A 15,440-nucleotide genomic window follows, 5' to 3' on the forward strand; every position below is an offset into this window, starting at 1 on the left:
CTGCCTACTTGTGATCTCTGTCTGTCAAATAAATAAATAAAATCTTTAAAAAAAAAAGATTTTATTTATTTATTTGACAGAGAGAGATCACAAGTAGGTAGAGAGGCAGGCAGAGAGAGAGAGAGAGAGAGAGAGGGAAGCAGGCTCCCTGCTGAACAGAGAGCCCGATGTGGGACTCGATCCCAGGACCCTGAGATCATGACCTGAGCCGAAGGCAGTGGCTTAACCCACTGAGCCACCCAGGCGCCCCAAATCTTGATCTATTATTAAATATGTCAAGACACATATGCTTGGCCTAATTTGCAAACTTATCTAGAACCAGAGAAAGCTTGGCACCAGACTTAAAAAAAAACGCCTTTATTGTCATTGCCAGCAGTAGGCATGTAAACTATGGTTAGCATAGCAAGCTGACTTCATAAATTAATTTCTAAAGAATTTTATCTTTAAGAAGTAAATAAAAGCCCCAAGTAAACTATAAAACCTGTCCTTTGGCCAGCTGCTTTTCGACTTAGTAGACGTGGTCTTGCGAATTGTTTTAATGTTATGTCTCAAGGTCTTCCCTGCACTTGGACCAGCACCGTTTGTCATTTGAAGGAGACCAGGCTTCTCTGCCAGCAGCTGCTTTCAGCTCTGGGGCCCGTCCCCTCAGCTGGTCCTGTAGAGAGGGCAGTCTGCTGCTCCCAGTCCTGTTTGCTTTCTGACCTTGCTTGACAAGTTAGTAGAAAAATACTCAGATTTTGTTTATCAAGTGATTATTCATGTTTCGCTTGAAAACCTGGACTCCAGTGCATGTTGGACTCTCCAAACAAGTGGGGTAACTAGCCCTGGTTTACCTTTTAAGCATCCTTGACAAGTTCACCAAAACCTTGACAATGGAGTTTCTTAGTTGTCAACTTCTGCTGAACTAGATAAGGAAACATGCATTTATATGGATCATTAATAAGGTCTTAGGGACCAAATGGGGGTTGGATATTAAATTTATTCAGATAGAATGTTTTAAAACATCTTAGGTTCTTCAAATGCAAAGGACTTAACCTGCTTCACTAAAAATGTTTTCTTAAAAGCCAAGTCTATGTAAAACTGAGAAAATGAAAGACACTTGGTTGGCTCAGTCAGTTAAGCATCTGATTTGGCTCAGGTCATAATCTCAGGGTGCTGAGATCAAGCCCAGTGTCAGGCTTCCTGCTCAGCGGGGAGTCTGCTTTTTCCTCTCCCTCTGCCTGCCGCTCCCCCTGCTTGTGCCCTCTATTTCTGTCAAATAAATAAATAAAATATTTTTTAAAAACCCGAGAAAATGAAAACAAGAAAACACAAAGTTTAATCTTATGTTCATATTATTTGTCCAGATAATAACTTGATCAAACCTCATGCACTTAGAAAAACATACTTTTTTCCCCCTCCCTGTTTCTCTTGCATTTTCAAGGATTTGGTGCATCTCCATTCCCACATTTCCCTAAGTTCAAGGGAATGATCAAGGTATTGATCATTCAGGGCATATTTGTAGGTATCTGCTCTTCTGGAGCTGAATACTGTCTTGTTAAATCCTTGGTGAGCAATGAATAAATTTGTTCTGTTCGGTGACTTTCTTCCTTCTAACTGGAATTGCATGTGGGAAGTAAAAAATTACTCAGGTATCAAAATGATGGTGATGTAAGGAAACCAGAGGTAACTGAGATCCCTCACTTCCATTTTAAGATTGACCTTTAACTTGCTAGGATGGCATGGGACAACTGTAGCAGCAGATGGCCTTCTCAGTGACGAGTGCCCAGAGAGGCTCTGCGTTAAGAGGTGTCAGGAGCAGCGGGAGCCACACCAGGGTGTCCTGTTCAAAAGTCCCTGCTTTTTGGGACTGCGTTTGCACCATCGTTGCCTGGGCTCTGCGAGTAGAGGCTGGCAGCCGTCCTCCGGTGTTTGTGACGGGAGGCTGCTACAGGCAGTATCCTTGGATTATCCAATGGGGGAGATGCGGCAAAAATAATTGAAGGGTATTTGGCATCGTTATGTGGGCAGAAATATCCTCACCAAAACAACTTGGAAAATGTGTTTTTTGTGTGGGTGTGGATGGGTGTGTGGCCCTTAACTTTTCACCATGGGTGACGACAGCAAGGACTTAACAGCTTCCTGATTGAGAGAGATCAACCTCTCCTTTAGTTACTCAGATGACACTGTTGCAGCTTCGGGTCGGACAGACTATTTTGAGGACCCTTGCCTGCTCCCTGAACACCCTCACTGAGCCAAGTGGTGAAAATGAAAGATGAGTAATTTTGGTGAATGGATTTCCGGGAAATACAGGACAATGGAAGAAGGTCCTCTCCCTCTGTTGACCTTTGCTACCGCACCCTACCATGATCAAAAACCAGGAACTAGTGGATTACGGAAGAAAACCTATTGTTTTGAGGAGAAGCCATGTTATCTGGAGAATTTCATCCAGAGTCTGTTCTTTTCCATAGACCTCAAAGATCGCCAGGGATCCTCACTGGTGATTGGTGGAGATGGGCGGTATTTTAATAAGTCGGCGATAGAAACAATAGTGCAGATGGCGGCCGCCAATGGGGTTGGTATACGGTAATTATTATTATGTTTCTGGCTCTCCACATATGCTTCTTTCTTCGTTTTGCAGAAATATACAAGAGTACAAGGATTTGTATGTTGTATACACTTGAGTTCTACTAGTATCCCTATAGCATTTCATTGTGACTGCAGAAAATGTGTATTGTGATATTACTCCTGAAATTACAGTAGTCATGTTGGGATCTAGGAATGTAAGTTCGGCTCCTTTTGTGTTGTACTCCATGCCTTTTGCTTGAAAAAGTACCTGCTGCTTTTTAAACATTAAAGCACACCCCCCAGCCTTAAGCTGTCTTATCTACATTCTAACCTAGTTCCAAGGGGTACCCTTGCCTATGTAAGACAGCTCTAATGAGTAGAGGAGAGAGGAGGATTTTGTTTTCTTTCAATGGCTTCCTTGTTGAAGTTCAGTCACTTGTCAAACAGGAAAACAAAAGCCAGGGCGTGCTGTTGTTTGTGGATCCTGGTAGTCATGCAGAAATGCCAGGAGGGGATTGGAAAATGTTAGGTATAAGCCTACCAAGAGGACCTGTTACAGGGGAGCCTGCTTATAATGACCTTGGACACAAAGAAGCCCTGTGTGCGGTGAATTTGTGCAACAGGGTAGAGTTCATAACTCCTGTAAGACTATAATATAAGGAGGCTCGGCTGAGAGCTCGGCATTGTGAAAAACTGCACTGGCCAAATTAACCAAATCAGAAGGAATCTTGGCGCCAGAAGGCATTGATCTTGATAATCTAACAATTCGCACAGTCCCAATGATTTGCAGGAAGGTAGGCAGCAGGACATTGCTATTTTTGCTCTGCAGATTCCTCTGTGGGACCAAAAATATATTTTCAGTGTTTTAGATTATGCTTAGCAATAATTTGGAGCACACGGTCCCTCAGAACTCACAATTTTAAAAAATCTGTTGTATTTCCTTTCTGAGAGTGATTCTGGTCCTGAGAACATAAAAATTTAGCATGGCAACCAAATGTGTTGGGCTTTCACCGTCGGTCTCTTTTAAATAATATGCCAAGCAGGTGTGATTGCAAAACCCAAAATAAAAGCAAAAATAAAAACACACCACCAGATTACATTTAAAAATGTTTGTAGATCCTATTGTTTTTAATGCGAAGCTTCCTTCCTACCCAGTTTCAGAATCTGAATGCCTCTCATGTAAAAATTGCTGATAAAGCACTCAAATATGAAATTATTATGAAGCATACAGATTTTTAAGATAAAATGTGACATGTTGTAAATTTCACCTTTGAGGAGAGCTGCAAAGGGAAAGGTATTAAGATGCTTTTAATCTTTAGAGAAAGAACGAAAGGAACATTATTTCTCCGCATATATCTAGATCATTGAGTGGATGTGGTACACTGTCCCCTTTGCTGTGATATATTTGGCTTCATTTCATTTTTGTGTGGAGCTGAAGGATGTTGGAAGAGGTGGTAAGAATGTGTAATTCAGGCAGACCCTATAGACTTGCTCAGATTTACGATCTGAAGGTTTGCTAAATAATACATTTAAGTGATAATAATTGACTAAATATGGTAAGTGCCTATTTGTTAGAGCTGTGGCAGTCCAAGCAGTATTTTCAAATCTTCTCAAGGGCATTCTTGATTTAAAGTAGTGTTGCATTCAAAGCAGTCATGCAACCAAACTGAATTACGTAAAACATTTAGTGGACCTGTAAAGCACTTTAATCTGATAAAACCTATCACCTCCTAGATGGTTTGATTCCTTCCTTTTCTAACATATCCTCAGTTCTGACTCCTATAACATCCCTTTGACTGTGGACAGAGCTCTAGGGAGGAAATGTAAAGGAAAGATGATTTATTGCCACAGGTTTGTTCCCTCCCCACCTCTATCAATACCCATTCCACCCTTAAGCCGATTCTTGGAAGCCTCTTCAGCCTACTGAACTAAATGAAGATCATTTCATTTTTTTCCCTCTTTATTACACTTTTATCTGGTGCATTTGTGGACTGTAGAATATAATTTGCCTTTGTTAGGAGTTTCCCTTTGTTTTTATTTGCATAGAGCTATCTGCATTTACAAGAAGTTTTTTTTACATGATGCTTCTGTGAGCTAAGAAGTACAGGAAATTTTAATGTACAAAATAAGACATTAGTGGGCCCCTGTTTATAATACTGATATCTCATTTGGTCTCCAGAGCTTTGAATGTAGAGATAGATTTAGAAATAAGAATATGTGTGTATGACTAGCAGGACAAAGAGCATGGAACTTGTTTCGTTGTGAAACACAAGAAAACATGAGGCCCTGTCTTTTTGTTTTTAATTTTTTTATTAGCATATAATGAGTGTATTATTTGCCCCAGGGGTATAGGTCTGTGAATCACCAGGTTTACATACTTCACAGCACTCACCATAGCTCGTACCTTCCCAGTGCCCATAACCCAGCCACCCTATCCCTATCCCTCACCCCCCAGCAACCCTCAGTTTGTTTCCTGAGATTAAGAGTCTCTTATGGTTTGTCTCCCTACTGATCCTATCTTGTTTCATTTTTTTTCCTTCCTTATCCCTCACAGCTCCCCCCGCCTCTCAAATTCCTCATAATCAGAGAGATCATATGATAATTGTCTTTGATTGGCTTATTTCGCTCAGCATAATATCCTCTAGCTCTATCCACGTTGTTGCAAATGCCAAGATTTTGGTTTTTTTGATGGCTAGATAGTATTCCATTTGTGTATGTGTGTACACACACACACACACACACACACACACACACACCACATCTTCTTTACCCATTCATCTGTTGATGGACATCTAGGTTCTTTTCATAGTTTGAGGCCCTGTTTTTTAAAAGGAAAACTAAGTTTGCTCCCTGTCATGTTGGATGATAAAATGGCACGTAAACCGTGAGGTATCCTTCCTGGCAGTGTGTCATGTGGGAAGGAGTAGCGGGAGGGAGAAGGAAGGACAGGAAAGGCTGTTTGATGGGGAACTTTCAGTACCAGGTAGAGGGAATTATCTGAAAGTTGGTAGACACTGGGGGGCCAGGGAAGGATTTTTCTTTTTTAAAAATGCATTTTTTTGGTAGTAAAGTATATGTAACATAAAACTTAGTGTGTCAGCCATTTTTAAGTGCACACTTCAGTGTTATTATACTCACAATATTCTGCAACCATCACCATTATCCGTTTCCAGAACTTTTTTCTCATTCCATCTGAAACTCTCGACCCACTAAACGATAAGTTCCCATTGCTCCTCCCTTACCCCCCAGCAATCTCTGTTCTACTTTCTGCCTATGAATTTGCCTTCTTCTGTGTATGTCATTTAAATGGAATCATGCAATACTTGTCCTTATGTGTCTGGCTTATTTTACCTAGTGCAGTGTTTTCAAGGTTCATCCACATTGTAGCATGTATCAGAATTTCATTCCCTTTTATGGCTAAATAACATTCCACGGTGTGTATATGCCATATTTTGTTTATGCATTCATAAATGCATGGACCTCTGGCTATTGTGAATAATTCTGCTATGAACATGGGTGTACAAGTGATCTGTTTCAGTCCCTGCTTTCTTTTGTGTCTACAGCTCGAATTAGAATTTCTGGATCGTATAGTACAGGGAAGGTTTGCATAGAGGAGAGGCACAGAACTATGATTTAAAAAGATGAACTAGGTGGTCCTGAGTTGGAAGGATGAATCAGCCAGGGTAGAATAAAGGTGGTGCAGGTGGGAGAGAGAAAAGGGAGATTGAGTCAGGAACCGTTGTAGTTCTCCAGATGTTGTCAAGGGAAGGAGGGTAATAGAGTAATATCTCCTCAATATCAGGTTGAGGATTAATATTCCCGGGGGTGATTCATAGGATAGAGTCCTCTGGAAGGAGGGACTTTGATCCACTGTTATGTCTTATTGGGCTGAAGAGGAAGAAGGAACCATGGACTTTCCTTGCTTCTGTCTCTTGACTTTCTTATTCTTACCCTCAATGTAATCCCCTCACTCTTGGACCATTGCTGACTGGTTGACCATTGCAGATTTCACCCTAAAGAATGGCAGAATAAGGGATGACTTGGGTGGTGCAGCTTAATATTCATTCACCAGTCTCCCTCTCCAGACCAAATACATATAAGATCTGAGTGTAGGTCAGTATAACTGATGTGCAAGTATGTGCAAGTATAATTTCCAGATAGCTCCATCACTACTCTGGCTGGTTCAATTGCCATCTCTAATTAAGCCACTCCTATTGAAATTATGGAACTGCTCAACCATAGACTTTCACTCTTACAAGAACCCAGAAACTGCTAGAAGGGTGAGATGTTACTGTTCGCACTGTATTGAGTTAGCTATTAGTGGCCAGCTATGGTTACTAATTTGCCACGTAACCTTGCCCTGCCATCTATCCCAGTGCCTCCTATACCATCCTTGCATAAACACTTGATTATTGCTTTTGGATGAATGCAAGAACGGATGAATGGGCAGCATCATAACTTTGAACCTCAGCTTCTTCGTCTATACAGCAGTCCTAGGGAGCAGTTATGAGAATGAATCGAACATGTGATGGGTTTTAAAAAGCACTCTATGGCTCGGTGATAATCATTAATGTTGATTTCGCACCGCCTTCTGGTCCCTCTAGTTTACAGAGGAGCCTCGTTATACCGCCTACCCTGGTCATCACCACTTCCTGAGGGAGGCAAGGCAGAGCAAATGTATCGGTCTAACGAACATTGTTCTGAGATGGACAAGTGAGAGCCAAGAGGTGACTGAGATGAACCAGCTGCTTCCTGGGAGATGGTTGGCAGCCGAGGGGTTGATGACGAGGCAGGCAAGCTTTCGGTGACTTGCAGGGGGCAGAGGTAACAGTCCCAGAAAAGCTTGCCCAGAGAATCCAGGTATCATCAGACACGTCTTCTACCACAAGTCATTTCTTCAAGCATGTTTATCTTGGGTGGGGCAGAAAGAAATAACAAATGGACATGTTTAAAACATCCCTGTCCCTTTCTTCTCTCAGAAGGGAGAATGGAATGAGGGCACAAACTCCTCATTTTATAAAACTTTTGATGCAGTCATCAGGTCTTCTCCAAGTATGTTCAAGGAACTGGTGGGACTTCTTCCTTCTTTTCTAACTTGGGTCACAGTGAAACAAACATAAATTACGTTTTAGTGAAGGAAGATTTAGGAGCTGTGCTAATAGCATCTATGAGAGATACTGGAAGGTAAGTTGAGAACACAGCAAAATACCACCTGGAGTCTTTTCCTGTCGGTGGTTCTGATTGGATTAACCAGTAATAAGCCCCAGCATCTTTTGCCTTAGGCCCAGCAGGTAACCCAGGTACATCCCGACATGGGTAGGTCTGTCCTGCTCGGAGGGGATCACCCGATCAGAATCCAGGCTTGACTGGAAAGATAAGTTTATGAGTCGCAGATTCTAAACTCTTCGTATAAAGTTTGCCCTTTTCACTTTAAAAATTTTTTTAATTTGCAAAAAGCCTTCTCTCTGGGTAGAATTCCTCTAATTAGCTAAACTTCCATCTTCTCCCATTGAAAGTATGATTGAACTGGATAAAAATGTGGGTTTTCTAACAACTTTTCAGTGGAAAATTATGAACCTGGTCTGGAAAGATTGTGTTTCAAATACTCTTGTGTTTTCTTGCCAGAGCCTGAGCGCTTCCCCAGGCCACACACTATTTTAAAACTACAAAGTCCCAAAAAACTATCTGAAGGGATGGCTTTGTGAAGGAATAGCTTTGTTCTGCCATGCAGATTCTACTTCAGTAATATTATTCAACATTCTACTTCATAATAAAATAATAATAACCCAAGCCGTAGGTATTGATTAAAGAACACCTTTTCTGCTTCAGCACTATTTCTTTGTCCATCTGCCTATAGCTTTGATATTTCTGGGCAGTAGCTCTGGATTTATCGATATTAAGATGCACGTTGTGGATTTCTTCTCTTAGATTGGTCGCTTGGTTATCGGGCAGAATGGAATCCTTTCCACCCCTGCCGTATCCTGCATCATTCGAAAGATCAAAGCCATTGGTGGGATCATTTTGACAGCCAGCCACAACCCAGGAGGGCCCAATGGAGATTTTGGAATCAAATTTAATATTTCCAATGGAGGTGAGTGTGCTGTCATTTTGAGGGTAGTCAGTTTCTGTTCATTAGCGTAAACTAATAACCGAGGCCTTGGAAGGCCAGGGTTCTGGTTCTGGAAGGCCAGGGTTCTGGTTCTGATCCTTCGCAAGGGAAGTCTTTGTTATCCTTTTGGTGACAGTGGAATGATTCTCATCCTGCTGTACCTGAATATGAGAGGATAGGCATGAATGACCATTAACATGATATTTTCTTTTAGGAAATTTTGGCACTTTGCTGCCTAAATGATGGAAGGTCACATGTGCTCATGAAGGGGAATGGATGAACTCTGTGTTCTTTGTATTTTCATGTCAGTCCCACGAAATGACCCACAGTTCGCTGTCTGATTTCCAGGTCCTGCTCCAGAAGCAATAACGGATAAAATCTTTCAAATCAGCAAGACAATTGAAGAATATGCAATTTGCCCTGACCTGAAAGTAGACCTTGGAGTTCTGGGAAAGCAGCAGTTTGACCTGGAAAACAAGTTCAAACCATTCACAGGCATGTTGACTCTCCTCCTCTCCTGCCCTCTTCAGTTCCAGCTTGAACAGTTTGCCTTTCAAGGTTTTAAGACAATGAGTCTTCAGTTTCGGAAAGATCGTGGTCACTAACCTTTGCATGCCTTAATTAGCAGGTCTGGAGTTGGGTCTGGGAATCCAGAGACCTGGACTCTCAGGGCCCTGCCAGAAATCAGCCCTGTGACTTTGGATAAATCATTTTCAATTTTCTAGGCCTTGGCTTCCATGCCTATAAAATGAATAGCCTTGACTAGAAGACCTGTAGGATTACATTCAAAGCTAACTTTTATTGAGCGTTCATTATATGCCAAGCTCATAACATACATTATCCCACTTTATTCTGACAGAGCCCTGTTAGGGCGGCACTATCTGTATTCAGTTTTTCCAGATGAGGAAACAAAGGTTGAGAGAGCTTACACGACAAGCCCAAGATCCCACAGTCAGTGAGTGGTGAACCAGCTGTGAATGATCCCAAAGTCTGGGTTTAGATTCTTTATTTTTCCTGCCCTGATATTTAGTAAAATCCAAGTCAGCCATTTTGGTGGCTAAATGAAACTCTCCACACAGGCAGCTGTGGTAGATTTTGTGGTTGAATGCCAAGGTATTAGTAGTAATTGATGGAGTCAGGGTTTATAACATTGTTCATATTAGCACAAAAAGAATGAGGTAGTTAGTAAGGCGACTTGGATTTTGGCTGTACTAATGTGCACACTTTCCTCTGGATTGCAATTTGATGGAATGCATTTTTATTGGAACCTACCCATCGAGAGGTCGTGGTTTCATCCTAACAAAGATAACCTGGCACTTTGGCACATCTTGAAGACATGCTTAGGGTTTAGAAAACAGTAGAGAATTTCTTAAACTCTTAGAGTTTCAAAAATGTTCAGAACCCCGCACATCCAACAAGAACAATACTAAGTTCTTATATTTGTTTTATTTCTTTAGTGGTACACGTGGGAAGTGGTTTACTAAAAATTTTTTTCCCTGCTTTTTACCATTAAATTCCATGGTAGTGGGCCTAGAAAAAGGAAAGGAAAGTGGGCATTGCATTTCCTGTTACTTATATCATCAAAATATGCTTCTTATGGTGATAGGCAAGGAGTGAGTGTGGCCACGTAGCCAAATTTACAGTCAGGCAAACCTGTGTCAAAAATCCCATGTGTGGGGCACCTGGGTGGCTCAGTGGGTTCAAGCCTCTGCCTTCTGCTCAGGTCATGATCCCGGGGTCCTGGGATCGAGCCGTGCATCGGGCTCTCTGCTCAGCAGGGAGCCTGCTTCCCTTCCTCTCTCTCTGCCTGCCTCTCTGCCTACTTGTGATCTCTGTCAAATAAATAAATAAAAATCTTGGGAAAAAAAAAAAATCCCACGTGTGCCCCATCCCAGCTATGTGGGCAAGTTACTTACCCTTTCAGGCTTGAAGCTTTCTTGTCTGCAGAATAGGACTAAGAACATTTCCTGTCAGGAATATTGTTAGTATTGAGTAAGAGATTGTGTAACAGCCTGGGCATACTGAAGGGGCTTGATAATTATCCTTTTAAAGTAGCTATTGTGGGTTTACAGCAATGTAATCATTTCAGAAGATAATATTTCTTTAAAAAAAATTTTTTTAAGGAGGTGGGAGGGGGAGAAAGAGAGAGAGAATCCTAAGCAGGCTCCATGCTCAGCTCAGCACAGAGCCTGACACGCGGCTCAATCTCACAACCCTAGAGATCATGACCTGAGCTGAAATCAGGAGTCAGATGCTTAAACTGACTGAGCCACCCAGGCGGCCTGAGGGTAATATTTCTTAATGTGTTTAGTTCCCCCATATTTTAACTTTGCTTGTTCTCACAGTGGAAATTGTGGATTCCGTGGAAGCTTATGCTACCATGCTGAGGAACATCTTTGATTTCAATGCACTGAAAGAACTGCTTTCTGGTCCAAACCGACTGAAGATCCGTATTGATGCCATGCATGGAGGTATGGAGCCATGTCTCTTCCCTTGCCTCCTCTCAGAGACAACAAGCTGCTCTCTATTTTGGGTACCATGATGCTTTAACAAGCCTTTTCTTGAGACTCTCTGCTTCACGGTTTTTAAATAGTGAGTTTGCAACCGTATCAGAGTGTCATTCACATAGATAAAGATCTAATTGTATACAGCCAAAAAACAGTAGAGACATTCCTTGTGGCAAGGTAGTGCAAAGGTCAGAGTTTCCACATTAAGCAACTTTTTGTGGGTGCTTCCTCCCCCTCAGAAGATACCTCACATTCTTCCCAAACGCCCCCATCTATTCCAAGTCGGGGGGGGGCAGTCATTTGCTAGAAGAGGTGAACATGTTCTGAGTCCCATACCTCACTCAGCTGCCCCCACATGTGCCTTTTCTTAGAAGAGCAGAGCTTACAAGAGCAAGCTGAGGATTAAATTCAGGAACAACAGTTGGGTGTCTCTCCCTCTTCTTCCTCTGTGGGTGTGTGGCCTGGTCAGCAGAGACAGCAGCCATCATTGTAGACTAGAACCCGTGAGGCTTTGTCACATGGAGAAATGCGGGAATTCCTGAGCACAGAGGTTATTTATTTGTTTTGTAATAAATTTAGAATTTTTGAATCTTTGAGCAGGAAAGAGTCTCCCTGGTTTTAGAGTCTAGCTGTGTGCCTTGTTGGGAAGACTTTCTGTCTGGGATTGAACCTTTTTGATGTGCCATTAGGGCCTCCTGTTACACTGTGAAACCACAGTTAGAAAACCTTCTGGTGGGCTGATATCTTCCATCCCTGAACCTCACCTTTGAGTCCTAAGTTGCCTCTGGAGTCCCACAGAATGTGTCCACTTCCTTACTAAGATAATAGCCATTCTGTCATTTCAAACCATTCACCTGGTATGTATTGAGTACCTACTACATGTGTGATTGGGGGTAGGCAGGGACTTGGGGAGATGGGATGGGTCAAAAACTGCTAACCAAATGAGGGGTAGATAGAATTTCTAGTATTCTGTTTGGGGTATGGAAGAAGGCATAGCTTGACTAGTAGTATCAAGAGAGGTTTCCTGGAAGAAGTTGGCAACCCACTTAGTTTTTATGAAAGAAGGATCTAGGGTGGTCATTTCCAGCTGATGCAATGGCTGGAGCAAAGCCACAAAGGCTTAAGAGATGTTATGTTAGGGAAGTGAGGAGAATGGCTTAAGAATGGGCTTTATATGTTAATTAACGAGATTTTAAATAAAAACTAGAAATAAAAAAATAAAAAGAATGGGTTTGTGTTGGGGTGTGGGGTAGAGGAAGCTGGTCTTGAAGTACACTTTGTTCTCCAGGTCTTTCAGAGGTTCCTCTAATGCCTCAGTTTCTATATCCTTCACAGCCCTGGCTGCCTTGACCTTATTGTGTGGTGTGTCCACAGCCTCCTTAATGTGACCCTTAACTGAAGAAACATCTTCTGCCCTCTTCCAACCTCTGTGGCCTACATTGGTGTCTGTACCTTCCTTGATGAAAACACATTCTCAGCATTTTAGAGATGAATGTTCTTGGTAGTTGTACAAAATGTCACCATAAAAGTATGTGACTGGTTTTTCCTCTTGCTGGTAGTTCTTACTTTTTATTTGTTTCTATTTTTAACCAGTTTGTCTGATAACCGGATATAGTAGGAGGATTAGGGCTCTGAAGCCCAGCTCCCTCTCCCACTAGATACGTAAATTCGGGCAAATGGCTTCATCTCAGACCAGTTTTCTGATCTATAAAGTAGAGGTGATAATCATAATGCAAATATTTATAACATATGTGCCGGGTGCTGTCCTCAGGGCTTCCTATCTATTAACTCATTGAATCCTCACACCAGCCCTATTAGGTAGCCACCGTTATTCTCCTCATTTTGCAGATAGGGTAGCTAGAGGCTCGGAGAAGTGAAATAACTTTCAACTTTCCCACAGTTGTACAGCCCATGGTTAACCGAGCTGGGATTTGAACCCAGACACTGATTCCAGAGTCCAAGCTCTTAAGCACTAAGCTCTCCTATGTTGTGAGCTCTTTTTGGGGGGGGGGGGGGAGGAGTGAGAAAATGGTTGTGAAGCCCCTGGCAAGGTGTTTAGTAGGTCCTTCATAGACACTAACTCCCCTGCCTTCCCCTGTTTTCCTTCATCAACTAGCCCCACCTTTTCTAGTCGAACCCCTCATTATTCCTTTTGGCACAACCTTCCATCCCAGTCAGACTTACCTCTCCGCTGGCCCCTGAACGTAGGCTTTATGTTCTCATTGCCCTTCCCGCCGTTCTCCTTAGAATGCCTCCACCCCCTCCCCTGATCCTGACATGCTTTAACAAATCATAGTTTCTGATTCTTCATTTCACATTTTACGTAGTTGTGGGACCATACGTGAAGAAGATCCTCTGCGAAGAACTGGGTGCCCCTGCCAACTCAGCGGTTAACTGTGTCCCTCTGGAGGACTTCGGAGGTCACCACCCTGACCCCAACCTCACCTACGCCGCTGACCTGGTGGAGACCATGAAAACAGGAGAGCACGACTTCGGGGCTGCCTTTGATGGAGATGGGGTGGGTACAAGGGCGTTTCCATGAACTCTGACACGGGCCAGGCCTGGTCCTACAAAGCGGGGAGAAGCCGGCTGATTCCATCAGGCCCTGTGGGCTTTGTGAGTGAGTGACTGTTGAGGAGTCCTCACTGCACATGGGGTCAGGGCTAAGTTATTAGAAGACCCTCATGTACAGGAATAAATCCTTGAAATGGGACCCACGTGTTTGGTTTTAGGTATTCCTGTTTCCTAAGAGTGGCAGGGTGATCAGAGCTCAGTTACGGTATAACGGCTGGTGCTTCATGAGCTGGTCAGGTTCTAGAAATGCATCCTAGGTTTATTTAATCCTTTAAAAGAATTTGGCCTTATACCCATTTGTCATTTGCATTAGCTGAATAATAAAACTATAATGAGAGAATTAACCTTTTATTCCTTCTCTACACTTAGTATCTTTAATAAACAGGCTGTTTTATTTACATTGGTGACTATATAACAGACAGGGAAGAAATGTATTTTCATTGGTACTACACGTTTTACTTAGACGAAAATATATTTTTATTGCTCTTCTTAAATTCAGCCAGAATCCATTATTTCCAAAAAAACATAAAATTTCCCATATCAAAATTTTGGACAATTAAAAGGTCCTCCAAGACATTATTTTGCAGTGCCCCTTTCTGAAGCAGAGCATGATGGGATTTTTTTTTCCTCCATACACTGTGTTACTCGAGTACTCCTTACACCAGGCACCGAGAAAGCAGTGAAGGTGGCAGTGTGTTTTGCTAGGCCCTGCATCAGATGGAGGGGCCGCGATTTAGGAGCCCTTTCTTGAAGAAATCTGCTTTATTCCTCGAAAGATGCCTGGTAGACCCACCAAACTATGTGAACAGTCATTGTTTCCTCTTCTTATGTCGATCTCTTCTCTCCTTTGGGAGAGAGGTGATTGATTCCAGAGTTTGGAAAAGGTCTGGGAAGTTCAAGTCAGCTGGCCTCTGGAGGAAGAGCAGAGATTCTGGTTCAGAAGGAGTTTGTGCTTGCACTTTAATTGAAAACAGTTTTTGTTTTTTTGGCATGGGGGTGCCTTTGGTGTAGCGGTATACTATGCAGAGCCATTAGAAACAAAGTCCAGTGCTTAGAACCCAGTATGAATAAAGATACCAGTTTTAAATTTGAGAATTTAAAATTCTGATACCTCCCCATGTAAGATAGTTTTTTGTTGGTGGTGGTGTTTGTTTTTTTTTTTTTTTTTTTTTTTAACAGTTTGATTAAAAGCTCTTCCTTTGAATCCCCCTTCTCCCAAAGGATCGAAACATGATTCTGGGCAAGCATGGGTTCTTTGTGAACCCTTCGGACTCCGTGGCTGTCATTGCTGCCAACATCTTCAGCATTCCGTATTTCCAGCAAACCGGGGTCCGAGGCTTTGCCCGCAGCATGCCCACCAGTGGGGCCCTGGACCGGTAGGTCTTCATTCCCGTGGCCCTCACGGGGCTCTTCTCTGTGTCCAGAACACTCTTGCTCCCCCTGCAGCTTGGGCATCTGAGGCATAATGTGTGCTGTTTATTTAGTCAAACATTGTTTATTGAAGTAGAATTAATATATAGTGTTTTATTAGTGTCAGGCCTACACCATATTGATTTGGCAATTCTGTGTATTAGTGCTCACCGCAGTAAGCGGGGTCCCCACCGGTCCCCATACGATGTAATTGCAGTATTACTGACTGTGGTCCCTATGCTGTGCTCTGCATTTCTGGGACTTGTATCTCTTAATCCCCATCACCTGTTTCA

The 15,440-nt window shown here is 42.5% G+C and overlaps 1 protein-coding gene across 1 annotated transcript in view; it reads left to right on the plus strand.

The window, feature by feature from the left end:
* The window catches only part of PGM1 (phosphoglucomutase 1), a 62,132-nt gene that overhangs the window by 25,168 nt on the left and 21,524 nt on the right, over positions 1–15,440 (plus strand). The window contains exons 2-6 of the mRNA XM_059374982.1: positions 8,476–8,638; positions 9,005–9,151; positions 11,002–11,127; positions 13,491–13,681; positions 14,959–15,113. Of these exons, the coding sequence (XP_059230965.1) occupies positions 8,476–8,638; positions 9,005–9,151; positions 11,002–11,127; positions 13,491–13,681; positions 14,959–15,113 (782 nt within the window). The remainder of the gene's footprint in view (positions 1–8,475; positions 8,639–9,004; positions 9,152–11,001; positions 11,128–13,490; positions 13,682–14,958; positions 15,114–15,440) is intronic.

The sequence above is a fragment of the Mustela nigripes genome, chromosome 14 (genome assembly GCF_022355385.1).
Source record: "Mustela nigripes isolate SB6536 chromosome 14, MUSNIG.SB6536, whole genome shotgun sequence".
Taxonomy (NCBI): domain Eukaryota; kingdom Metazoa; phylum Chordata; class Mammalia; order Carnivora; family Mustelidae; genus Mustela; species Mustela nigripes.